The 26,074-nt window shown below is 40.1% G+C and overlaps 1 protein-coding gene across 25 annotated transcripts in view; it reads right to left on the reverse strand.

Moving 5' to 3' along the window:
• Window positions 1-26,074, reverse strand: part of NUCB2 (nucleobindin 2) — a 57,099-nt gene that overhangs the window by 28,386 nt on the left and 2,639 nt on the right. For 2 of the 25 annotated variants that reach the window (XM_009246575.4, XM_063728147.1), the window contains exons 1-4: window positions 24,828-24,956; window positions 6,516-6,659; window positions 5,782-5,889; window positions 87-213 (exon numbers count right to left, since the gene is read on the reverse strand). In XM_009246575.4, the coding sequence (XP_009244850.3) occupies window positions 87-213; window positions 5,782-5,889; window positions 6,516-6,659 (379 nt within the window). In that variant the 5' untranslated portion in view covers window positions 24,828-24,956. Of the gene's footprint in view, window positions 1-86; window positions 214-5,781; window positions 5,890-6,515; window positions 6,660-10,603; window positions 10,730-15,179; window positions 15,263-18,175; window positions 18,282-18,803; window positions 18,959-20,436; window positions 20,546-24,590; window positions 25,781-26,074 lie in introns of those variants that run through there. The other 23 variants (XM_054525904.2, XM_063728141.1, XM_024255731.3 and 20 more) reach the window with 23 other exon arrangements.

Consider the following 26,074-nt stretch of genomic DNA (forward strand, 5'->3'; position numbering starts at 1 on the left):
CTGTACTCCAGCCTGAACCACAGGGTAAAACGCTGTTTCAAAAGGAAAAAAGAAAAAAAAAATCCTACCTTTTGTTTAGCACTTACCTTGAAGGGAATCCAACTTAGCTTTAATTAACATTCTTAACCTTCCTACTTCTTGCCTTTTCAGTTCATCAAGTTTTGTCCTCACATGGTGACTTACTAAATCCAGTTCTTTGCTTAGCCTCCCACTCTGTTAACAAAATTAATAAGTTAGTTTTATCTATTAAATTCCATTTTCAGACAAATGCAACAGCTTAAAAACAGGGTTACAATACACTAGTGATAAATACTTTTGACTAATTTAGATAAATTTAATATTATAAAAAGAATTTCCTTCAAAAGATATTAGCTTTAGGGCTGGGTGTGGTGGCTCACGCCTGTAATCCCAGCACTTTGGGAGGCTAAGGTGGGCAATCACCTGAGGTCAGGAGCTCGAGACCAGCCTGGCCAACCTGGCGAAATACCGTCTCTACTAAAAATACAAAAATTAGCTGGGTGTGGTGACACACGCCTGTCAATCCTAGCTGCCTGGGAGGCTGGGGCAGAAGAATCACTTGAACCCAGGAGACAGAGGTTGCAGTGAGCCAAGATTGCACCACTGCACTCCAGCCTGGACAACAAGAGCGAGACTCTGTCTCAAAAAAAAAAAAAAAAAAAAAAAAAAAGGCCAGGCACGGTGGCTCACGCCTGTAATCCCAGCACTTTGGGAGACCAAGGTGGGCGGATCACTTGAGGTCAGGAGTTCGAGACCAGCCCGGCCAACGTGGTGAAACCCCATCTTTACTGAAAATACAAAAATTAGCCAGGTGTGGTGGCCCATGCCTGTAATCTCAGCTACTCGGGAGGCTGAGGCAGGAGAATTGCTTGAACCCAGGAGGCGGAGGTTGCAGTGAGCCAAGATCATGCCATTGCACTCCAGCCTGGGCAACAAGAGTGAAACTCTGTCTCAAAAAAAAAAAAAAAAAAAAAGATTAGCTTTAACTCTAAAATCAAGATGTCTGAAAAATCATGTAATTTAGAAAAGCATCATTAAAGCACAAAGCAGAAACTCAAAAGGTTAAATTGTAAAATGGTGTAGCCACTTCAGAAAACAATTTGGCAGTTCCTCAAAAAGTTAAACATAGGGCTACCATGACCCAACAATTCCATTCCTAGATATATAACTAAAACAACAGAAAACATGTTAACACAATAACTTAAACATAATATTCATAGCTGCATATTCATACTAGCCAAAAAACCAGAAACCTAAACGTCCATCAACTAATGAATGGATAAACAAAATATAGTATACCAATACAATGGTATATTGTTTGGCCATAAAAAAGTATAAAATCCTGACACATGCTGCAACATGAATGAACCTGTAAAACATTATGCTAAGTGAGAGAAACCAGACACAACAAACCACTTATTGTATGAGTCCACGTATATGCAATGTCCAGAACAGGCAAATCCACAGAGATGAAAAGTAGATTTGTTGTGGTCGGGGAAAGGGGCGCAATTAGGAGTTACAGCTTAATGGGCACACAGTTTCTTTTGGCGGACAATGAAAATATTCTAAAATTAGATAGTGGTGATGATTGCATGACTCTGTGGGTATATTTTAAAAAACTACTGAAATGGCAGGGTGCAGTGGCTCCCACCTGTTATCCCAGAACTTTGGGAGGCTGAGGTGGATAGATCGTTTGAGCGCTGGAGTTTTGAGACCAGCCTGGCCAACATGGCGAAAACCCATCTCTACTAAAAATACAAAAATTAGCCAGGTGTGGTGGCACATGCCTGCAGTCCCAGCTACTCAGGAGGCTGAGACAGGAGAATCGTTTCAGCCGGGAAGGTGGAGGTTGTAGTGAGCTGAGATCATGCCACTGCACTGCAGCCTGGGTGACAGAGCAAGACTCCATCTCAAAACAAAACAAAATAAAACAAAACAAAAACAGACAAATAGACACTGAATTTTATCCTTTAAAAAGATAGATTTTATGGTATATGAATTATATGTCAACAAAGTATTTAATTATTTATTTATTTATTTATTTTATTCTATGACACGGGGTCCAGTCTGTCACCCAGGCTGAAGTGCAGTAGCATGATCATGGCTCACTGCAGCCTCAATCTCCCAGGCTCAAACAGTCCTCCCACCTCAACATCCCGAGTAGCTAGGACTACAGATGCATGCCACCATGCCTGGTTAATTTTTGTATTTTTTGTAGAGACAGGATTTTGCCATGTTGCCCAGGCTAGTCTCGAACTTCTGAGCTCAAGCAATCCACCCACCTCAGCCTCCCAAAGTGCTGGGATTACAGGTGTGAGCTACCGCGCCTGGCTTGTTATTTTTTAAAAAGTTAAGTTGGTCAGCACCATTAGGGCAAAAAAGAACATTTAAATTAAGTTAAAATTCAGTGGGCCTCTATAAGCATTAGTCATTCCATATATAAAGGTTTTTCAAAATTTATCTTTTTTAGGTCTCCTTTGATTACTTTCTTCATAGATGAGTAATTAGTAGGAAAATTAGGAGAATATACTGTTACAGAATCAAAAAGAGCAGTATATTTCAAGGAGAGAATAGTCATTATTATTAGATAAAACAATGGTTTTCAAAATGTAGTCCCCAACTGGAAGCATCAGCATCACCAGGGAACTTCAGAAATGCAGGCTCTAGAGTTACTGAATTGGACATCCTGAAGGTAGGAACCAGAAATATGTTTTAACAAACCCTGAAATCTAAAAACTATTGAGATAAATAAAGGAGCCCAGTAGAATGAGGAATCAAAGATGTTAGGATGTTGACTAGATTTGGCAATTAAGAAGTCATAGATGCCCTCCATGAAGGTATATTCAGTGGAACAGTGAGGGCAGTACCATAACCTTTCCAGTTAGGGAATGTTTGGGAAGTGAAGAAATGTAATATGATTCTCCTTTCAAAATGCTTAGCTGAAAAGGAAAGAGAGGCCGGGCACGGTGGCTCACGCCTATAATCCCAGCACTTTGGGAGGCCAAGGCAGGGGGATTATTTGAGGTCAGGAGTTTGAGACCAGCCTGGACAACATGGCAAAACCCCATCTCTACTAAAAATACAAAAATTAGCCAGACAAGGTGGCCCACACCTGTAATCCCAGCTACTTGGGAGGCTGAGGTGGGAGGATCACTTGAGCCTGGGAGGCAGAGGTAGCAGTGAGCCAAGATTGCGTCACTGTACTCCAGCCTGGGTGACAGAGTGAGACCTTGTCCCAAAACAAAAAAAAAAAAGGAAAGAGAAAATTCTAACTTTTTTTTTTCAGTTTTTTATGAAAAAAAAGTCTTTGCTTGGCTATTTGTGATGATTCTATTGGTTTGCATTTTATTGTCTAGTTTTACTCGTTTTTTTTTTTCTTTTTTAAGAGATGAGGTCTCGTTCTGTGTCATGCGGGCTAGAGTACAGTCATATAATCATGGCTCACTGCAACCTCAAACCCCTGGGCTCGAGCGATCCTCCCACCTCAGCTTTCTGAGCAGCTGGGACTACAGGCACACACCACCACATCCAGCTAATTTTTTCTATTTTTGGTAGAGATAGGGGTTTCACTATGTTGCCTAGGCTGTTCTTGAATTCCTGGGACCAAGTGATCCTCCCGCCTTGACTTCTCAAACTGCTGGGATTACAAGTGTGAGCCACTGTGCCTGGCCTCAGATGATTTTTTTTTTTAATTTGAAGGATAATTTTTAATTTAATTTTTAATTAAATTAATTTTAAATTTTAATTTTTTGTAGTGACAGGGTCTCGCTATGTTGCTCAAGCTGGTCTCAAACTACTGGCTAGAAGCCATCCTCCTGCTTTAGTCTCCCAAAGTTACAGGTGTGAATTACTGCCCCTGGCCCCCCCTTTTTTTTTTTTTTTTTTTTTTTTTTTGAGACAAAGTCTCACTGTTGCCCAGGCTGGAGTGCAGTGGAACAATCTCGGCTCACTGCAACCTCTGCCACCCAGGTTCAAGCAATTCTCCTGCCTCAGCCTCCCAAGTGGCTGGGATTACAGGTGCCTGCCACCACACCCGGCTAATTTTTGTATTTTTAGTAGAGACAGGGTTTCACCATCTTGGCCAGGCTAGTCTTGAACTCCTGACCTCATGATCCACCTGCCTCAGCCTCCCAAAGTGCTGAGATTACAGGCGTGAGCCACCACACCTGGCCCCTCATTTCTTTTTTATTGTGTAACTGTTTAACTTCATTTTGGTTCCCCCTAAACTTTCATAGAAACAGGAATTGAATGTGAAAGGAAGATAGTTATAAAAGTATTCCCTGCACCAATCCAGGAAGCTTATTTTCTTCTTTTGCCTGAATATCTCCATGTAGTATCTCCCATGATCCACATTTTCTATGTTACCCCAAATAACGCTCTTACTCCTGATACAAGACATTAAGAGTTCTACATCAGATATATTCACCATAGGAAACTTGTTCCACAGATCGAATTAATCCTTCAGAAGAAGAGTAAGATTATCCTCAAAGACAATTCTGGGGAATTATTAGCATAACACTATTACCTTTTCCCCAGAAAAGTTCACAACTTCCAAGAGGAGAGCTGCAAACTAAATGCCACACCTGAGCGCTGACAGACACCACAACCTAATGGGAGTCAGTCTTTCAAAGAAGTTCACACCAAGAACAGAAACTAAAATAAAAGATTTGTTTGACCCAGAATGAGTCTTTCAAACACAGTTCTCTTATTCTGATTCTAGAAAAAAGGCAACGTAATTTTTTAAGAAAGTAAAACTTAAATAAATAAAGGTAACATAAGCAAACAAAATTATCTTAGGAGACATTATTGGAATTTTAAAATTAACTGGATTTTTTTTTTTACTCACTGAGTCTAAGATAAACCCAGCTAAACTGATTCATTTCCTTTTAAGTTAAGACTTTACAAGAATCTCGCATGTCAGATCTTTGCAACCCCCTTTCTTATTATGAGTACTAAAGAGCTAACTATGGCTGGAATTATGTCAAATAGGGTTCTTAGGACAGAGTCAAATGGTTAAACCTCTCTGATTGATATAATACATAGCCCATTATCTCTTCTGTTAATCTGGACCTGATTAAAACACCAGAACCTCGCCTATTCCAAACTTTTGAATAACTTCCTACTGTTCTCAGATAATGACCCAAACCCCTTAACATGATATACAGGCCCTCTGTCATCGAGGTTGTGATTCTTTCCAAACCTCATCTTTTGGCCACTCAGGCCTCCATTTCCCATTCTGGGGTCTAGCTACAGTTACTGCTTCCAGTTTCCCATATACCTCTTGCCTCTGTACCATTGCACCTTTGTCTAGGATGCCTCCCAGTCCCTATCCTTTTCTCACTACATCTTTAAGCTCTGGCATAATCTCTATTAGGAAGAATAACTTCCCACCTTGCCACACTGCTTCATATTAGATTATGTGTCTGTCTTCTGTATTTCTAAATTAAATACTCATCATATAATCCATCCTATAATCTATTTCTGGATATGATTTTCCCTTGAGGGTTCCTTAAGGGCCGGGAATAAATCTCGTCTTTGTATTTCTAGTACTTAGCTCAGTGCCTGGCATGCACAAATGTTTGTTAAATATTTAAGCCGAGCGTGGTGCACGCACCCGTAGTCCCAACTACTGGAGAGACTGAGGTGGGAGGATCACTAGAGCCCAGGAGCTCAAGACCAGCCTGGGTTATATGGTGAGGCCTCAACTCTAAAAAAATTTTAAGTTAAGATACATAAATGTATATATTATTGAACTGCATTTACCTTTATTTCCTCTATGTCTGCTTTCTGGAGCTTTTCTCTGAAGTGTTTATCTGTTTCCAGCACATCAATCACTTGCTTGAGATATTCATCATAATAAAGTCCAGTATCCTTCAAATTAAGAAACCAACAGTAATGCTTCTGCAGGTTTTTCCTTGTTTGAATCTAAAGAGGTCAATCCTGAGAAACAATTTCTAGCAAAATGGCATTAAGACATATTTATTTTGATAGTTTCAACAAAGTGAAAAGCTATATTTCTGAAATAAATAGTTTTATATCAGAACCAATATCATCTTTTATTGTTACATAAAGGTAGATTTTTCTTTTTTATGACACTCTCTAGTCCAGTAGATTTTCTATATAGTTCAGACAACGAAGATTTTACCATTTTGGTTTCTCCCCATTGTTATCTGCCTCTGCTTTGAATATAATACAGTGTTTTCTTGGCTAGTTAGGTCTGTGTTGGAATTGTATTATGATTAATTCTTCTATCTAATATACTAATATATTAAATAAATATTGTCTAATGGTAAACAGCATATGCTTGGCCAATACTCTTTTCACTATTTCAGAAATAGTTCCCAAGTGTACAATTTTATAAGTAATAAATATTAGCAATATTTTTGTTATAATTCCTCCCATTTCATTTAGTTATAGTTTCACCTCATTTTGCCTCATTTAGTTATAATTCATTTAGTTTAGTTATAATTCCTCCCATTTCACTTCATTTCACTTACTGGTGGTTCTATCTTTGCACTTTCCACAGGGTGAATATTTTGTACTTTTGTCTTGTCTATGTCTATAGGCACAGCTTCAAGAGCGGTAAGTAAACATGTAATCAAGAGAAAGCAATACTGTAGCAGGATGTTCCTCCACCTCATCTGAAATAAAGGAATAATTATGGTAAAGTCATGAATAGATGTTTTAACTCTATATACATACATTCCAAATGCCACATTAATCATATATTTAATCTCAAGAGGTTTAATAAAACAAAAAAATATATAGGAAAGGGAAAAAATAGATTATAACTTACCAAAAATAATGCTTAAAATAGATCACTAAAGAAAATCAAGGGAGAAATGTTTTTGTAGCCAAAATTAAAAAGACAGAATACAATATTTTAAACTGTTTTTGTTTGTTTGTTTTTTTGAGACAGAGTTTCACTCTTATTGCCCAGGCTGGAGTGCAATGGTACAATCACTGCTCCCCGCAACCTCCGCCTCTTGGGTTCAAGCAATTCTCCTGCCTCAGCCTCCCAAGCAGCTCGGATTACAGGCATGTGTCATCACGCCTGGCTAATTTTGTATTTTTAGTAGAGATGGGGATTTCTCCCTGTTGGTCAAGCTGGTCTCAAACTCCCGACCTCAGGTGATCCGCCCGCCTCGGCCTCCCAAAGTGCAAAGATTACAGGCGTGAGCCACCGCGCCCGGCCTATATTGTTTTTATAGTATAAGAAAACATTTGGTTAATTACAAAAGCTTCAATCTAGCCATGGCTTTTTTTTTTTTTAAGGCAACGCGTTTTACCCACAGAACACCATTTGGAAAAGAACACATAACCCCATTTTCACCACAACCCTAGGTGATACATACACAGGAGATTGACACATTTTACAAATGAAGAAATTAATAATTAAACCAATTCCCTTACAGAGCATTGTCTTGCCATTAACAAACCACTAAAACTCACATTTTACTATCTTTATACCAATTTTTTTAGCATCTTTATTGAGATATACTTCACATGTCATAACATTCACCCACTTAAGTACAGGATATGTCTAATCTATAAAGATGCTACCCAAAGTTTAGTTCTCAATCTTACAAAATCTGATAATCTGAAAGCAGATCAGAAATGCAAATTCTCAGGCTGTACCCAAAACCTCTGGGGTGGGGGCCAGGAACCTGTTTTAACAAACAGGGGGTTCCAGGGGGTTCCTATGTATACTAAAACCTGAGATCCACTCATCTCTAGGATACTAGAATCTCTAATAGGGTAGTATACTTCACAGAATGTCTTCTCACTATGAATCACCTCCTCTTCCCCACAATTACTTTTAATAACAAAAAAGGTTTATTATTCATTCATGCTTCTTGTCCACACATACGTAGGTGTGCATTTTGGGTTTTTTGAGATATAACTCATAAGGCATAAAATGTTTTAAGTTATACTATTCAGGGTTTTCTAGAATATTCACAAGGCTGTGCAACCATCTCTACTATCTAATTTTAAAACATTTTTATCATCTCAAAAAGAAACCCCATACCCATTAGCAGTCACTCACTGTTACCCTTTTTTCCCACCCCCTGGCAACCACTAATCTACTTTCTATCTGTATAGATTTGCCTATTCTGGGCATTTCATATAAATGGAATTATACAATATGTAGCCTTTTGTGTCTGCCTTTTATCACTTAGCAGTATGTTTCCAGGTCCAACAACATTGTAACAAGTATCAGGACTTTATTTCTTTTTTATAGCTGAATAGATAGTCTATAGTATAGTTATGCCATATTTGTTTACCCATTCATGAATTGATGGACATTTGGATTGTTTCTTTCAGGAAGTTTTGAATAATACTTCAGTAAACATTTGTGTTCAAGTTACTTTGTTAACAGGTTTTCAATTCTTTTGGTTATATAACTAGGAGTAGAATTGCTGAGTCAGTTTGGTAACTCTAAGTTTAACTTTTTGAGGAACTGCCAAACTGTTTTCTAAAGCAGCTATACCATTTTACATTCTCACCACCTATAAATGAGGGTTCTAATTTTTCCATATTCTTCCACGTGTTTTTGTCCCTTCTGCTGCTCTCTTCCTCTCCTGCCAAGACTACCATAAATAAGAAGGAAAGTCAAGAGAATGTGTTTGTATACATGAGTGTGTGTGTATGTCCTAACAACACCTGACAACATCTTTTTTTTTTTGAGACAGAGTCTTGCTCTATCGCCCAGGCTGGAGTGCAATGGCCCTTTCTCAGCTCACTGCAACCTCCGCCTCCCACGTTCAAGCGATTCTCCTGCCTCAGCCTCCCGAGTAGCTGGGACTACAGGTACCCACCACCACGCCCAGCTAATTTTTGTATTTTTGGTAAAGATGGGGTTTCACCATGTTGGCCAGGCTAGTCTCGAACTCCTGACCTCAGATGATCCACCCAGCTCGGCCTCTCAAAGTGCTAAAATTATAGGCATGAGCCACTGCACCTAGCCGCTGACAACATCTTGAAGTGACAAAATCACAAAAAGTTTCTGAGAAACTGCTTTAAAACACTAACTGAATTTATGATTCCTAAAGATTTAATTGATCCCCATGCTTATTATAAATAACAACAGAAACCATCTATTGAATGTTTACTATGTACCAAGCAGTATGCTAAACTTTTAAAATATATTAACGCATCAACTCTTACAATGACTCTGTGAAGTCAATATTATTATCCCCATTTCAAAGTACAAGAAACTGAGACATATCACTTCTAGTTCACACAGCAGTTAGTCATACAGCCAGAGTACAGACCTGGGAGTGACTGACTCCAAAGCCTTTGTTGGCTTTTCAGGAGTGGTTCTTAAAGTATGGTCCCTGGGCCAGCAGCATTGGCATCACCTGGGAATTTGTTAGAAATGCGAATTCTCAAGGCCTACTCCATATTTTCTAAATCAGAGACTCTGGGTGTAGGAGGCCTCACAATCTGTGTTTTAACAAGCCCTATAGGTGATTCTGATACATGCCAACATTTGAAAACCACTGCCCTAGAACATACTGCCTCCCTTTGCTCTATTATTTACCAACCTCACCTACAATGAGACACAAAGAGAATGCCCATCTCAAAGGTAAACTTGGATCTTTAAAAAATAGATAGTGGGAAAAAAGGAGAAACAGAAAGTGGGTTTTATACCAAGCAGTAAGGCAGAACTAAATTTAGATCTATATTCTAGTTCCAGCTGCACCACTTACTTGCTATATGATCACAGGTTAGCCAATTAACTTTTCCCACTTCAGTTCCCTCATTTATAAAAATAAAACAAATTTTAAATAAGAGAATTTAACTTGAACTCAGTATTACTTAAGTACTTAAATTTTATTATCTATTTATTCTTTTGAGTACAGATATTTCCTGTTACCTAATCAGAAATACTAAACAGAAATAAAATTTTTTAAAAAAAGAAAAAAAGCTGCTTGTACTCACACCATTCATTTAAAATGATTAAGTTATATGACTTGTAAATGCCTTTAAACTAAATATTGCTTATTCAGCCAGCTTAAAATTATATTGGTAAAGCAAGTAGCAGGCCTGGTTGCTGAGATACAAAGATTAACAACAAGGAAAATGAACTAGCAAAGAAAGTTCATATCTAGACACAATAAAAATGATGTAAAGCCAGGAAAGTTTCACACTTTGGAAACAAAATATGGAACATTATCCTCTCTGATCAAACTGAGAATTTGCTTCTGTGGAAGCAGAAACAAAACTCCTCCTTGATTTCAGGTTTAGAGATTGTCAGACTTACATTTCATTCAAGATGGATTTATTTTTAACTTTTGCAAGAGGACAATGAATTTTGACTGCCATTTCAAAGCCAAAAACTTTCACTTTTTGATAATTTTAAAGGACAAAAGACTGATCTGATTTTTTTTTTTTTTTTTTTGATGCAGAGTCTTACTCTGCCACCCAGGTTGGAGTGCAGTGGCATGACCTTGGCTCACTGCAACCTCTGCCTCCTGGGTTCAAGTGATTCCCCTGCCTCAGCCTACAGAGTAGCTGGGATTACAGCTGTAGGCCACCACGCCCAGCTAGTTTTATATTTTTAGTAGAGACAGGATTTTACCATGTTGGCCAGGCTGGTCTTGAACTCCTGACCTCAGGTGATCTGCCCGCCTCAGCCTCCCAAAGTGCTGGGATTATAGGCCTGAGCCACCGTGCCCGGCCAAGACTGATATTTTTAAGGAGAAATCTGTTTAAAAATAAAATACAACAGAACTGATTAATAGTAAATACAGCCAGAAGCAAGAGGACACATATTATATGATTCAATTTATATAAATGTGGAAAATAGGCAAATCCACAGAGAAAGAAAGCAGTTACAGGTTACTGAGGGCTGCTGGTGGAGGGAGGGGAAAATGAGAAATAAGTGCTAAATGGGTATAGGGTTCCTTTTGGGGTGATGAAAATATTCTAAAATTAGATCGTTGAGATGGTTGCATAACCTTATGAATATACTAAAAACCAGTGAGTTGTATACTATAAAAGAATTGTATGATATGTAAATCATATTTCAATTTTTTTAAAAGGATTAAAAATAGAGCAAAAAAATCCAAGTTTATAAAATGTGAAAATTTTAAAAAATACAATTCATGAACCACTATTAACCTTCTACACTAGTCATGCTTACAATTTTTCAAAATTATCCCATTTCTATGTTCTCAATGATTTTTGTTTGCTTGTTCTACAATCACTAGAAAAGCACGTGAAAATTTTACATCATGATTTTGTCTGTTTTTCCTTATAATTCTGTTAAGTTTTATTCAAATATTAGGTATATATATATAAACAAGATTTTCTAGCTTTACAGTAAATTTAATCTTTTATCTCATGACTGACCTTTATATCCCAACCATATTCGTATTTTTTTTTTATTGTTTTTTGAGACAGGTTCTCAACATGTTGCCCAGGCCAGTCTCAAACTCTTGGGCTCAAGGAATCCTCTTGCCTCAGCCTCCCAAAGTGCTGGGATTAGAGGCATCAGCTACTACACCCAGCCTCAATGGAATATGAAAATTGTAATTAGCCACATAGCAACAGCAACATAGTCTTTGTTATGCGTACATGCATGAACTTTATTATAGTTATTATTATTGTCATAACTTCAGATTAAGTTTTTGCATTGTTGGTGCTTGTCATTGTAAATATCTTCATAAAGATTAAGCTGTGATTTGGCATTAAAATGAAAAGTTATTTTGTAAGCACAGAAACAAAGCAGCTGATGTTAGTGAAGCAAATACTTGATATTAGGGGAATAACAGCAATTTTACTCTTTCTTATAAAGGAACAACTAAGTGCTTTACCTGACTTTAGACAGGAAGATACCTGCACGTAGACAAAGCCATGTTACGTTTTGTTAGTAAAACACAACAGGATTACCTATCAGCAGCCAAACAATGCAAATGAAAATAGCAGAAACCAACTATGCCTCCAATAAATAAAAAAACTCAAGGAACATGAGGCTGAATTGATGGACTCATGCAAATGTCAATTTGTCAGGAACTTCCTGAAAATACTGAACAGAAGCTGCACAACTTCCAGCAAAGTATAGTTTAAGGAAAAAATAAAGCTGAGTTTAGTCAACAGGAAATTCTGACAAAATCTTGATGTTCTTTTACATGCCTCAAAATCTACATTAATGCTAAAGGTGGTAAAGAGATTGATACGAGAATGGTCAGAAAATAAATCACTGTAACATTGCTATAAATGCCTACAGCCAAAAGTTGTTGCCATATTAAACATTAAATTATAAAATGATTTCCCCCAAGATGTTATATTAAGCATTTTTAAGAAGTGGGGGGTTGATGGATGGTGGCTGAGCTAAAGGAAGAGTAGCTAAATCTGATTTGAATGTTGAAGAGCACCACATAACCTGACAAGTGTGTTTATTAGTTTAGTTCTTGATACATTCTGAGAGTGTGTATCTGAATAAAGAATAGGTTGCCTGAAAAGTAATACAAGTTGGTGTGATTCATGAAGGCCAGCCCTCCAGGTCTTCATCAACAAATCATTTAAGAAGAGTTTGAGGAAAGAATATGAATCTGAAAACTTCCTGTCATCATCTTCTGATAAGATGAAGAAAGCACCAGCACCAAGCGTGTAAAGCTTGTAAAATTGATATAGGGGTCTTGGAAGAAAATCTCTAGCAAAAGGGTATGAAGAGACTGGGCGTGGTGGCTCACGCCTGTAATGCCAGCACTTTGGGAGGCCAAAGCAGGCAGATTGGTTGAGGTTAGGAGTTCAAGACCAACCTGGCCAACATGATGAAACCCTGTCTCTACCAAAAATACAAAAAATTAGCCAGGCATGGTGGCGCACGCCTGTAGTCTTAGCTACTCAGGAGGCTGAGGCAGGAGAATCGCCTGAACCTGGGAGGCGAAGATTGCAGTGAGCGAGATTGCACCACTGTATTCCAACCTGGGCAACAGAGCAAAACTCCATCTCAAAAAAAAAAAAAAAAAAAAAAAAATATATATATATATATATATATGTTATTAAATAGACTTTAAGGGCCAGGCACGGTGGCTTATGCCTGTAATACCAACACTTTGGGAGGCTGAGGTGGGTGGATCACCTTAGGTCAGGAGTTTGCAACCAGCCTGGCCAACATGGCGAAACCCCGTCTCTACTAAAAATATGAAAATTAGCCCGGAAAGGTGGCGCATGCCTGTAGTCCCAGCTACCTGGGAGGCTGAGGCAGGAGAATGGCTTGAACCTAGGAGGGAGAGGTTCCAGTGAGCCAAGATTGTGCCACTGCACTCCAGTCTGGGCAACAGAGTGAGACTGTCTCAAAAAAAAAAAAAAGAGAAGAAGAAGAAAAAGATAAAATAAAATAAATAGGCTTTAAGATTCCATTGGGCTGGGTGCAGTGGCTTGCACCTATAATCCCAGCTATTCAGGAAGCTGAGGTGAGAAGACTGCTTGAACCCAGGAGTTCTAGGCTGCAGGGAGCTATGACTGTGCCACCTTACTCCAGCCTGAGTGACAGAGACCTCAGGGTGGGATAAAAGATTCCATTGATATTAAGACACACCATTGTATACCATATAGAAAAAAAATGCTGCCAATTAAATTACACCACCGTGCTTTATCACTTACAATTCTATTTTATGTTTGCTGAAAGTATTTTTAGGCATATCATAGATTTTTCTCACATCGTTTTTATGCACACATAAAGAAATTAAACGAAATAAATTGATAAAGGTATTCTAAGGACTTCTTCACCTTTTTAGTCCAAGTATTTTTAAACACTTTCTTGAATTGTTACCTTTTGTGTTTTCCCATACAACACTGTTCTCTCTACCAGGGAGAGGAATGCTGATTTCTTCAAGCCATTTTTGTTTTTTGTTTTTTGAGACAGAGTCTCACTCTATTGCCCGTGCTGGAGTGCAGTGCTGCGATCTCTGATCACTGCAACCTCCACCTCCTGGATTCAAGCGATTCCTGCCTCAGCCTCCCAAGTAGCTGGGATTACAGGTGTGTACCATCATACCCAGCTAATTTTTGTATTTTTTGTAGAGATTGGGTTTCACCATGTTGGCCAGGGTGGTCTCAAACTCCTGACCTCAAGTGATCCACCCAACTTGGCCTCCCAAAGTGCTGGGATTACAGGAGTGAGCCACCGCATCCAGCCCTTAAAGTTGATTTAATAACGTATCTTTTTTTTTTTTTTTTTTTTTTTGAGATGGAGTTTCGCTCTGTAGCCCAGGCTAGAATGCAGTGGTGCAATCTTGGCTCACTGCAACTTTCACCTCCCAGGTTCAAGCGATTCTCCTGCCTCAGCCTCCTGAGTAGCTAGGACTACAAGTGTATGCCACCATGCCCGGCTAATTTTTTGTATTTTTAGTAGAGACAGGGTTTTGTCATGTTGGCCAGGCTGGTCTCAAATTCCTAACCTCAACCAATCTGCCCACTTCAGCCTCCCAAAGTGCTGGGATTACAGGTGTGAGTCACCACGCCCGGCTTTAATACCATATCTTGATTTTTAAATCTACAACCTTCTATAGGGCTTTTTTGTTTTTTTGTTTTTTGAGACAGGTTCTCATTCTGCCACCCAGGCTGAAGTGCAGTTGTGAGCTCACAGCTCACTGCAAGTTTGATTTCCTGGGCTCAAGAGATCCTCTTGCCTCAGCTTCTCAAGTAGCTGGGACCACAAGCAAGCCACCATGCGTGGTGATTTTTTTTGGTAGAGTTGTGGTTTCATTATGTTGCTCAGGCTGGTAGGGCTTTCTATTTATCCTACCTCTTTAACATTTATTTCCTCTCCTTTCTTGCCTTTTAAATTTATTTTTGATTGATGGAGAATGTTTTCTACTAGTTTCTAATCTGTTAGTGCTTATTCTAGACATAACTAGGACAATTAATTTAAACACTGACTCTAATTCTTAATAAGGGCTCTATAAACATCAACTGTATTTAAAAAAAAAAAAAAAGAAATGGTAAGTATTCCAGCACATTAGGCAGAAAAATAATGACACAAAAGTCTCTTTAAATGCCAAGATGTCAAATGTGTCTGCATTAAAGGAATAACAGCAAATTTACTAGGTTTACAGATTTTCATGAATGAGAAAATATACAAATATCCACATAGAAGAAAGAGAGATGAGTGATAAGGACAGGCAATAGGAAGAAGGGAAACTAACCTACTTTTCTTCCACTATCAGGTCAGTAAGAATGGCCTTCTCCTTTCTTTATCACCCTCTTCTTTCATAAGAGAGATATGGACCTAAAGAGGAGACACCGGGCTGAACCAGGCTGAAACAGTAGACTCATCCAAACCAGGACAGGCTGATAATTTACTCTCTAAAGTAGGATGGTGTGAAATTCTAAATTATGTAGTCATCTCACGACAGAATGGGAGGCACTGACCCCAAAGGCATCAGAGCCTCAGGTAAAATTACAAAGTAAGCAGAGTTCTTAAGCTTTTCTTAGTATTCAGTAGATATAATTTCCTTAAATTTTAAAGTCCTCTCTCTTCCCCTGTCTCAACCAAGTCAAAATTTCTATTCTGCTGGGCACGGAGGTTCCTGCCTATAATCCCAGCACTTTGTGAGGACAAGGAGGGTGGATTCCTTGAGCCCAGGAGTTCAAGACCAGCCTGAGCAATATGGTGAAACCTCTGTCTCTACAAAAAATACAAAAATTAGTTGGGCATGGTGGCACATGCTTGTAACCCAGCTACTTGGTGGGGGATGAGGTGGGAGGATCACTTGAGCCCAGCAGGTTGAGGCTGCAGTGAGCCATGGTCACGCCACAGCACTCTAGCCAGGGTGACAGAGTGAGAACATGTCTCAAAAAATGAAATTTCCATTCATACACAGAGGCAGATTTCTTAGCTACTGATTTATACCAGTAGTTACACAGATTAAGTTTGCTTGTTTTGTGTGTGTGTGTGTGTGTGTGTGTGTACACATGCGTGTATGTGTGATGGTTTCTGGTTAGATTGTTGGCCAAGATATCCTGGAAGTGGTTAAAAAAAATTACCATAGATAACCGGGGTGAAAAGTACAGAAAACTGAAAATTTTCTCTTTCCTTGGAAGTAGTCTCTGTTCCTCCTTTATATACATTTTTTTTTTTTTTTTTTTTTTTTTTTTTTGAGACAGAGTCTCACTCTGTCACCCAGGCTGGAGTGCAGTGGCGCGATCTTGGCTCACTGCAAACTCCACCTCCCGGGTTCACACCATTCTCCTGCCTCAGCCTCCTGAGTAGCTGGGACTACAGGCGCCCGCCACCACGCCCAGATAATTTTTTTTTTTTTTTTTTTTGAGACAGTGTCTCGCTCTGTTGCCCAGGCTGGAGTGCAGTGGTGCAATCTCGGCTCACTGCAACCTCTGCCTCCTGGGTTTAAGCAATTCTCCTGCCTCAGCCTCCTAAGTAGCTGGGACTACAGGCGCATGCCACCATGCCTGGCTAATTTTTTTGTATGTTTTTAGTAGAGATGGGGTTTCACCATGTTAGCCAGGATGGTCTTGATCTCCTGACCTTGTGATCCGCCTGCCTTGGCCTCCCAAAGTGCTGGGATTACAGGCATGAGCCACCACGCCCAGCCTCCTTTATGTATCTTTTTCCACCTTCCTCAACCCTCTTCTTTTGCCCCTCTTCCTTTTCAATTAATGGCTGAATTGAAGCATGTTTCCTTTAACCTATTATAAGTATGTATGTATGTATTTATGTATGTATTGAGACTTTGTTTCTAAAAACAAAACTAAACTAATATTTATGTATTAAGTAATGACTATGGTACCAGATACTATGCTAGAAGACAAAGGTAAGCGAGATCGACATAGTCCTTACCCTCACAGGGCTTCAATCTAGTGAGGAAGGTAAGCTATTAAATACAATTGCAATTTTTAAAATGCTGCTTACAAAATAATGCATAGCATGATACTTTTCTGTTAATTAAAAAAAATTAAAAGTCATGAAAATGGTATTCACCAAACAGACATTCTCAGTCAGGTGATTTATAACGTTAAATGCCTCTTAAAAACAAAACCGGGTTGTTTTTATGGTCACAGGTCTCCTGATTATTTTGTTTGAGGTCAACAAGTCTAGATCAGAAAAAAGGAAACTGCAGTACTAGCAGCAAAAGAACTACTGTACTTTGTGCCTACCTAATACAACCAAAAAATGTAAAAACTTTCAAAAATACAAATATACTGTGTAGAAATAAAATCTTAACTTACTGTCTCCCTTCTAAAAACTCTAAAAACTCTAAAAGATTGACTGAATCTTTAGAATCTTTCTCACTCCAATTTCCATTCCCTGAATTTTTCTCAAAGCTATTTATTTCAGTTTACTCTTGAAATAGAAACAATGACAATTGAACCATTTTGCATGACAAGTATAGGGTATATTTATATAATATTCACAAAGAAAAGTCTGGAAGGGGCCGGGCGTGGTGGCTCACTCCTGTAATCCCAGCACTGTGGGGGGCCGAGGCAGGCAGATCACCTGAGGTCAGGAGTTCAAGGCCACCCTGGCCAACATGGTGAGACCCCATTTTTACTAAAAATACAAAAATCAGTTGGGTGTGGTGGTGAATGCCTGTAGTCCCAGCTACTCAGGAGGCTGAGGCAGGAGAATCGCTTGAACATAGGAGGTGGAGGTTGCACTAAGCCATTGCACTCCAGCCTGGGTAAACAGTGAGACTCCGTCTCAACAAAAAAAAAAAAAAGAAAAGTCTGGAAGGAAATAAAATATTGGTGTGGCTAAATAAGTTAAGCAAGAACTAGTAATAAGAGAAAATTTCAAGACAACTAACAGTTAAGTGGTTAAAAAAAGAAGAAAGGAAAGAAAAAGAACAAACTACTTTTAGCTAGCAAGAAAGGCAAGTGTTCCTCATGTGACCATAGTGAAATGTATCTTGAGATGAATTATATTTACTTTCAATATAAATGTACTCCTTGATGATTAGTTATGTGATACCCTTGGGATAACTTATCTCTGTCATTTTAGTGCCTTGCTTACAGCAAGTAGCTCAATAAATGTTAGCTCTTTTTAACACAACCATAAAATGTACAATAAACATCTATTGAGCATTTATGGGTAATTTTAAAAAATAACCAGAACAAATCCACAAATAAGACAGAAAAGTTTCTACAATGAATTAAGGGCTAAAAGTAAAAACAGAAACACAACTTATTACGTGAAGATTATTTCCTTCTGTAGTTAATAGTCAGACTTAAATCTCTGCCATGGCAAATTATAGAAGCTTCTATGAGTGGTTATCATAGCTTACAGATTTCAGAGCTGAAAGATAAAAAGATTCATATCATGGCAGACACTTCTATTTGCTTGCCAATATCCAAATCTTTCCTTCCTTCTCAGTAACAAAAGCCCAATTTTATAGAGGGCAGCCATGCATTCAGCTACATTTCCCTGCTTTCTTATAGCCTCAGCCTTGGTTCAGGAATTCTCCTTAAAGGAAGAGGATGCATCTTTCTTCGCCTGTGCTTCGCTGCCTGGAACATGACAGTGACGGTTAGAGCTCTGGCAGCTATCTTGGACTTACATGAACCAATGCTACAAGAACATCTTAGGGATCACTGATAAAAGAACTGAAAGAAGCTTAAGTCTCTGATGACTTTATAAAGCCACTATACCCATCCTAGAGTGCTATTTCAATGATTATTTTATATAAAAAATAAATATTGCATGTTTAAGCCATCTGTGAGTTCGTTTTTGGTTTTTCCTTTTTTGTATTTTGGTGGTGGTGGTAGTGGTAGTCATTTTTCTCTGCAACCAAATGCAATTATTGAGTACTTACGTTCAGGCAGGTAAATAATTTTTATCTCCTTTTTACAGATGAGACAACTGAGATCCAGAGAGATAAGATGACTTGCACAATACCAAAATAGTGAAGAGATGGGTCTTGGCTCCTAGCTCAATGTTTTTTCACTAAAAACTGACTCGTAACACGTTCTAAATGTAAAAAAAAATAAATAAATAAATAAATAAAAAGACACAAAATCACAAAATTTAGACTTTTTACAGTGGTAATGGTACATGATAGTGTATGCATTTGTCACATAATGTGAAAAGTGCCAAATTTTTATGATGTGGAAGGAGACTAAATTATATCATATTCCAGTAAGGAGGGGAGAAAGATACATGAAATAAACAGAATCGAAAACCAGAATAAACAAAGATGTTGGCCGGGCACCGTGGCTCCTGCTTGTAATCCCAGCACTTTGGGAGGCCGAGGTGGAGAGATCACCTGAGGTCAGGAGTTCAAGATCAACCTGCCCAATGTGGTGAAACCCCATCTCTACTAAACAAATACAAAAATTAGCCGGGCATAGTGGCAGGTGCCTGTAGTTCCAGCTATTCAAGAGGCTTAGGCACAAGAATCACTTAAACCTGGGAAGCGGAGGTTGCAGTGAACAGAAATGATGCCACTGCACTCCAGCCTGGGTGACAGAGCAAGACTCTGTCTTGGGAAAAAAAAAAATCTCTCTCTCTCTCTATATATAGATTTATTATGCCCAAATTTTCCTGTATTCCTCCACTCTTGAATAACTAGGAGGAATTCAGATTAAAAGCTTATTTTCTTCAGCAATGAGACTTCAAGATATAGGGCAACTTTTTCTGTTAAATCCTTAACTGGAATTTTTCTTTACTCTTACCACCACTTTAAAAAAATTAACTTTGTTCCTAGTTTGTCACAGAGATCAGTAATAAGATGAAATATTTCAAATTCTTTTTTGAAACCCCACCAAATAACATGTAAAACACAAAGCAGCTCATGTGCAAACTCAGTAGTAAACATAAGCAGTTATTTCTAAGTAGTCTGTTAAAAAAAAGCAAATAAAATATTTTCAAATTTTAAGGACACATGTATTTCTTTTTTTATATATGGTATATTTAACATAAAATAATCTATGCAGGACAGTAATCACATGCATGTTGTATTTTGGAAAGTTATATGACTTTTATTGACACAACATGGTAAAAAATAAACACACAAACAGCAGATTAAATCCTAACTTCCCCCATTTACTCGCAAGCTACTTGCCTCTGAGTCTTGATTTTCCTACCTAGAAAATTGAGCTCATACCTCTTCACAGGTTTGTTGATGCGAGGAAAATAAGAATGAATACAAAGTAACCAGCACAGTGCATGGCAATGGTAATTGCTCAATAAATATTAATGCCCTTCTTGTCTTGAAAAGGAAACATAAAGAAATATGAAAATCTGTTCTGTAAACACCCAAAGTGGTAGAACTTAAAAAGCAAGACCAGGTTGGGCATGGTGGCTCATACCTATAATCCCAGCACTTTGAAAGGCTGAGGCCGGTGGATCACTTGAGCCCAGAAGTTCAAAACAAGCCTGGGCAACATGGTGAAACTCCGCCTCCACAAAAAAAAATCAAAAAATTAGCTAGGTGTAGTGGTGTGCACCTGTAATCCCAGCTGCTCAGGAAGCTGAGGTGGGAAGATTGCTTGAGCCCAGGAGGTCGAGCCATTCATACCACTGTACTCCAGCCTGGATGACAGAGAAAGGCCCTGTCTAAAAAAAATAAATAAATAAAAATTAACAACACAAAAAGCAAGCAAGACCAGTTTGACATACAAATTTAAAAGTCGTTTTTGTTTTTGTTTTTGTTTTTTGAGACAGGGTCTGACTCTACCACCCAGGCTGGAGTGCAGTGGCACTATCTCGGCTCATTAAAACCTCCACCTCCCAGGCTCAAGCCATCCTTCCGCCTCAGCCTCCAGAGTAGCTGGGACTACAGGCACGCACCACCACGCCCAGCTAGTTTTTAATATTTTTAGTAGAGATGGGATTACACCATGTTGCCCAGGCTGGTTTCAAACCTGTGAGCTCAAGTGATCTGCTCACCTTGGCCTCCCAAAGTGCTAGGATTACAGGCCTGAGCCATCATGCCCAGTCTTACGGTCATTTTTGAAAGGCCACATTAGAGCTCTTCTCTGAACATTGCCAGAACCAAAGTCCTGATGCAATTATAGACCAATGAAAGTAATGCATCCAACATAATCTCTTCCTTCCAACTTTAAATCAGAACTGTAGCAAGAGACTCAGGTTTCCTTCTCTAAGACACTGCCTTGAGCTAGGAAACGTGGATTGCTTCTTCTTACTATCAATGTCACAAATCTAATGATGAAACAGGGTAGGGTGAAGAAAAATAAACGGCTTTTGAGTTTCTCCATGGCACCAGTTTCAAAGGCCACAGATAACCTGGTGCTCACCTCCATTTTCCCTTTGAAAATGAAAGTCAACAGGAAAGTGAGGTTCAAATAAAATATCAAGTGTATGACCAGCTGAGTTGGACTCCAGCTTTTCCCTGATCAAGACATTAGCATAGATCTTAGAGCCTCTGTTGTCTACATCTGTAGAAAAGGACACTCATCAATGAAACTATTATATCTCCTTTTTTTCCAGTCTTAACAATGGGTTGGAGTATCCTAGATTATAGGCTTACGAAAAACAGATCTGTATCACTCAATAAACATATTATTAAAATTATAATCTCTTTATTATTTACATATACTGTACTTCAGATAATTAAAATACACTGCCAAAAAAAACTCTGCCAAGGCCAGGTGTAGTGGCTCATGCCTGTAATTCCAGCACTTCGGGAGGCCAAGACGGGCAGATCGCTTGAGCCTGGAAGTTTGAGACCAGCCTGGACAACATGGTGAGGCCTTCTCTCTACAAAAAAATACTTAAAAATTAGCAGGGTGTGGTGGCATGCTCCTTTAGTCCTAGCTACTGAGGAGGCTGAGGTAGGAGGATCACTTGAGCCTGACAGTTCCAGGCTGCAGTGAGCCATGATCACACCACTGTACTCCAGTCAGCCTGGGCAACAGAGCGAGGCCTTGTCTCAAATAAAAAAAAAATGCTCTGCCAAAAATAAAATCAAGTAACTACTATCTGAACTTCTATTAGGCTACTTTAGGATTTTAGAATCAGAGAATTCTAAGATCAGAAATAATCTTGGAGGTACAGTAGTCCTCCCTAATCTGCGATTTCACTTTCTGCAGTTTCAATTACCTGAGGTAAAACAAGATATTTTGAAAGATCACATTCATATAACTTTCATTTCAGTGTATTACTGTTATTTATTCATTTTATTATTATGTATGTATAGCAAAAAACATAGCGTATATAAGGGTTGGTACTACCTGTACTTTCAGGCATCCATTGGGACCCTTGGAACATATCCCTCTAGGATAAAGGAGGACTACTGTAATCTAATTCAGCCCTACTTTTATAAAAGGTTATAAATACAGAAGGAAGTTAACTGACTTGGCCAAGTTCGTTTGGCAGAGCCAATACTGGAATCTGGCCATGAAATTCTAACTAAGTATACTTTTCACCACATCATGGTTGTAAAAAAAATTTTGGTTGAAAATAATGAAAGTGATTGAAGTTTTTCCTTGAATAAATTATTTGAAATTGTTAGTAGCCTGTTTTTTGTTTTGTTTTTGAGACGTAGTTTCACTCTAGTTGCCCAGGCTGGAGTGCAATAGCGCGATCTCGGCTCACTGCAACCTCCGCCCCCCCGGTTCAAGCGATTCCCCTGCTTCAGCCTCCTGAGTAGTTGAGATTACAGATGCCTGCCACCATGTCTGGCTAATTTTTGTATTTTTAGTAGAGATGGGGTTTCACCATGTTGGCCAGGCTGGTCTTGAACTCCTGGACTCAAGTGATACACCCGCCTCAGCCTCCCAAAGTGCTGGGATTACAGGCATTAGCCACCATGCCCGGCCTAAAGGATTATTTTCAATACATTTTTTAAATCCTGCACTTGATTCTGCCAGCTACTCAGTACTCAAAAGGGTATTTTGTAGACCCCAGCCTTCAAAAAGGTCGTTAGAAAGTGGAAAGCAATTTAAATATTATTCTAAGTAATGCAAAATTAGTTTAGTATGTGTTCAGAGACTCATAACATATCCCAAAACAAAAAAGACATCTGAATTGATGTTGATATTAGTGCCCATAATTAACAGTGTCTTGAAAAGTACCTTAATTGTCTTAATTGTGCATTTTATCTCAACTGTTACAGAGCACAAACCAACTTGGCAAAAAGCATGCTGAAAGGATATATACAAAATACGTGATATGAACAATATGTACCTTGGGAGAGCAAAGAAAGGTAAACACAACACAGACAGATTCGACTCTTAGAACATGGGTCGTCCAGGCACGGTGGCTCACACCTGTAATCTCAGCACTTTGGGAGGCCAAGGCAGGTGGATCACCTGAGGTCAGGAGTTCGAGACCAGCCTGGCCAACATGGTGAAACCCCGTCTCTAATAAAAATACAAAAAATTAGCTGGCTGTGGTGGTGGGTCCCTGTAATCCCAGCTACTCGATGGGCTGAGGCAGGAGAATCCCTTGAACCCGGGAGGCGGAGGCTGCAGTGAGCCGAGATCGGGCCATTGCACTCCAGCCTGGGTGACAGAGTGAGACTCCTTCTCAAAAAAAAAAAAAAAAAAAAAAAAGATGGGTAAAATTTGGATAGACAGAGAAGAGCATGAGTAAACATATGGAGACAGAAATAAATTTTTGACTCCTTTAAATTTCTAAAATTGTCTAGTTAAAAAAAAAAAAATTTGACCCCCTACTACAAAGGTAGATGAAATCATGGAGAGCTTGAAGACCACGATGAGAAATGGAAGTTTCCATGTTCATCCTAATTATGAGAGTGACATTATTTGAGATTTCATTTCTAATTCTAAATTTCCAGAATTTTAATTTTTGACCCTATTAGCTGAGGAAGATTTGTTGAAATATTTGTTCAACATTTGTTGAACTTATTCAAGTTTCAAAAAACAAGAACATTCCTTAAAGCACCTATCTCATCAATTCTTTAAACTTTCCCATAGGGAAAGTCCACAATCTCCCTCAAACAACATTCACTATCAGAAATACTTGCATTTAACCTCTCCTATTTTTAAACCAAGGTAATATCTTTTAGTGTTCATATTCGCCCATGGATTTAACAGAGCCTTAGTAGCAGGCTTAGATGGTAGCACTAGCTTATTCAATTGCATAAAATGTACATTATTCAATTTAGAAGTTTAGTGGACACAGAATTTCAAGAGGTTCTGTCTCTCAAAAATCATAATGGTTCCCGTTCATTCTCATTCCCTCATATTCTCTCTCCCTCTCTCTCCCTCTTTCCCTCTCTCTCCCAGTCATTTGATACTGTAAAATAATTGTCATCTAAGACCGTTGCAAACACCAACCACAATAACCATATTTGCTCACAGAGTTACCACTTAGCAGGTGCAACAAGGAAGTACTGTTTCTCATCTCCTAAAACCAAAAGAGTTCATCTCGTAGCTAATTTGTCACTTAAGGGAAAAGGATCTCACGACTGACACTAACTTTCTCCTAAGTGTCAGAGGTTGCCGGCTTAACCAGACCGGAGAAGAGCAGGATCACCGGGCCTAGCGTTGCTGAGCAGCGCAGGGGAGCATCGCCTGGAATTGGTGGGTGTCCCTCCTCACTAGTGGGCACCCCCTCGCCCATCGACCTGCCCAAACCCGACGGGACCCCGCCATGGTCTCGGTTCGGCACCTACCCTCTCCTGCTCCCCGCCAAGAGCCAGCCACCCTCCTCGACCCCGAAGAAAGCTCGGGTGCCCAGCTGCGAGTGGAGCAGAGGGAACCTCCCCGCGGGTGACCAGCCCACTGCACGGCCCCCGCCATCCTCTCTGCTCTGGCAAGGCAGGCGAAGACCTGAGCCTTATCTCCGGACCCCCTCACCCCCAATCTCCCGCCGCGCTGCTCCGCACCTACCGCGCGGCCACCGGCCTTACCTGGCCGGGTCTCGGCGAGCGAGGCTGCGCCTGGTGCTTGCGTCCAGCGAACAAACCTGTCCTCCAGCCCCCAGCCCACAGCTCCGCTCTGCCCCTCCTCCCGCCGCGCGTGCCCGCCTCCTGGCTGCCATGGCGACAGTTCCCACACCCTGCGGCCGCTGATTGGTCCGGTTCGCGATTGCTGACGACGCCGATTGGCGGGAGCAGGGACAAGGCCGCGCCGGGGAGCCTGGAGGCGGGCGGTGGGGAGCGCCGAAGCTATGGAGCCTTGGGGGAGGCTGAGCCAGGAGGGACGTGGCGCTCTGAGATGCGGGCTCGGGAGGCCGCGCCTCTTCCTTCCCTAGCTTTCCCGGGGAAGCCTGTGGAGCAGGACTTGCGCGGGTGAGGTGCCGTCCCGAGACCCGGGCAGAGCCCCAGGGATCGCCTCTCCCTTGGCCGCTGGCCTGCGCCTGCAGCGCCCACGCGGGTCGGAGAATGGCTGTCAGGCCTATTCTCGCCCACAGGCCTCGCTCGGCTCTGACACCCCCATCCTCCGCCTTGGCGGGAATTTTACCGGCATTTGTAACCGCACCCACCCCCGTTGTGCTGGGCCCTCGGTCACTGTGGTTTAACTGTATTTACCCACCTTCTCTCTCGCCCATTCGCAGACAGCTCTTTCCTCTGCATCCTGCCCCAGAGAACAGACATCTATTCCAAGCCCCTCATTTTAAAGATGCGGAAACTGAGGCTCAAAGATGCACATGGGTAGCTTGAGCCTTCCAGAAGCTTTTGGAGCCACAGGCTGTTTACGAAGTTTTATTCTGCCGATTAGTTTTTTTCACCTGAAAAATTGGTATCATATCTACCTTAGGGTTATTCACGAAGATTGAATGAGATAACATTGCCAGGAAAACAGTACAGACCAGGCACGGTGACTCACCCTGTAATGCCAGCACTTTGGGAGGCCAAGGCAGGAGGATGGCTTGAGCTCAAAAATTTGAGACCAATCTGGACAACAGTGAGATCCTATCTCTACAAGAATATTTTTTTCTTTTTTATCTTTAACACAATGATGTTTCAGTCTGAAGAAAATATTTAAAAATTTGCCAGGTGCTGTGTCGCACATCTGTAGTCCCAGCTACTCAGGAGGCAGAGGCGGGAGGATCACTTGAGCTCAGAAGGCTGAGGCTGCAGCGAACCATGATCATTGTGCCACAAAAAAACAAACAAACAAAAACACACAGTACAGAATCTGCCACATAGTGTGT

Source organism: Pongo abelii, chromosome 9 (genome assembly GCF_028885655.2).
Source record: "Pongo abelii isolate AG06213 chromosome 9, NHGRI_mPonAbe1-v2.0_pri, whole genome shotgun sequence".
In the NCBI taxonomy this organism is placed as follows: Eukaryota; Metazoa; Chordata; class Mammalia; order Primates; family Hominidae; genus Pongo; species Pongo abelii.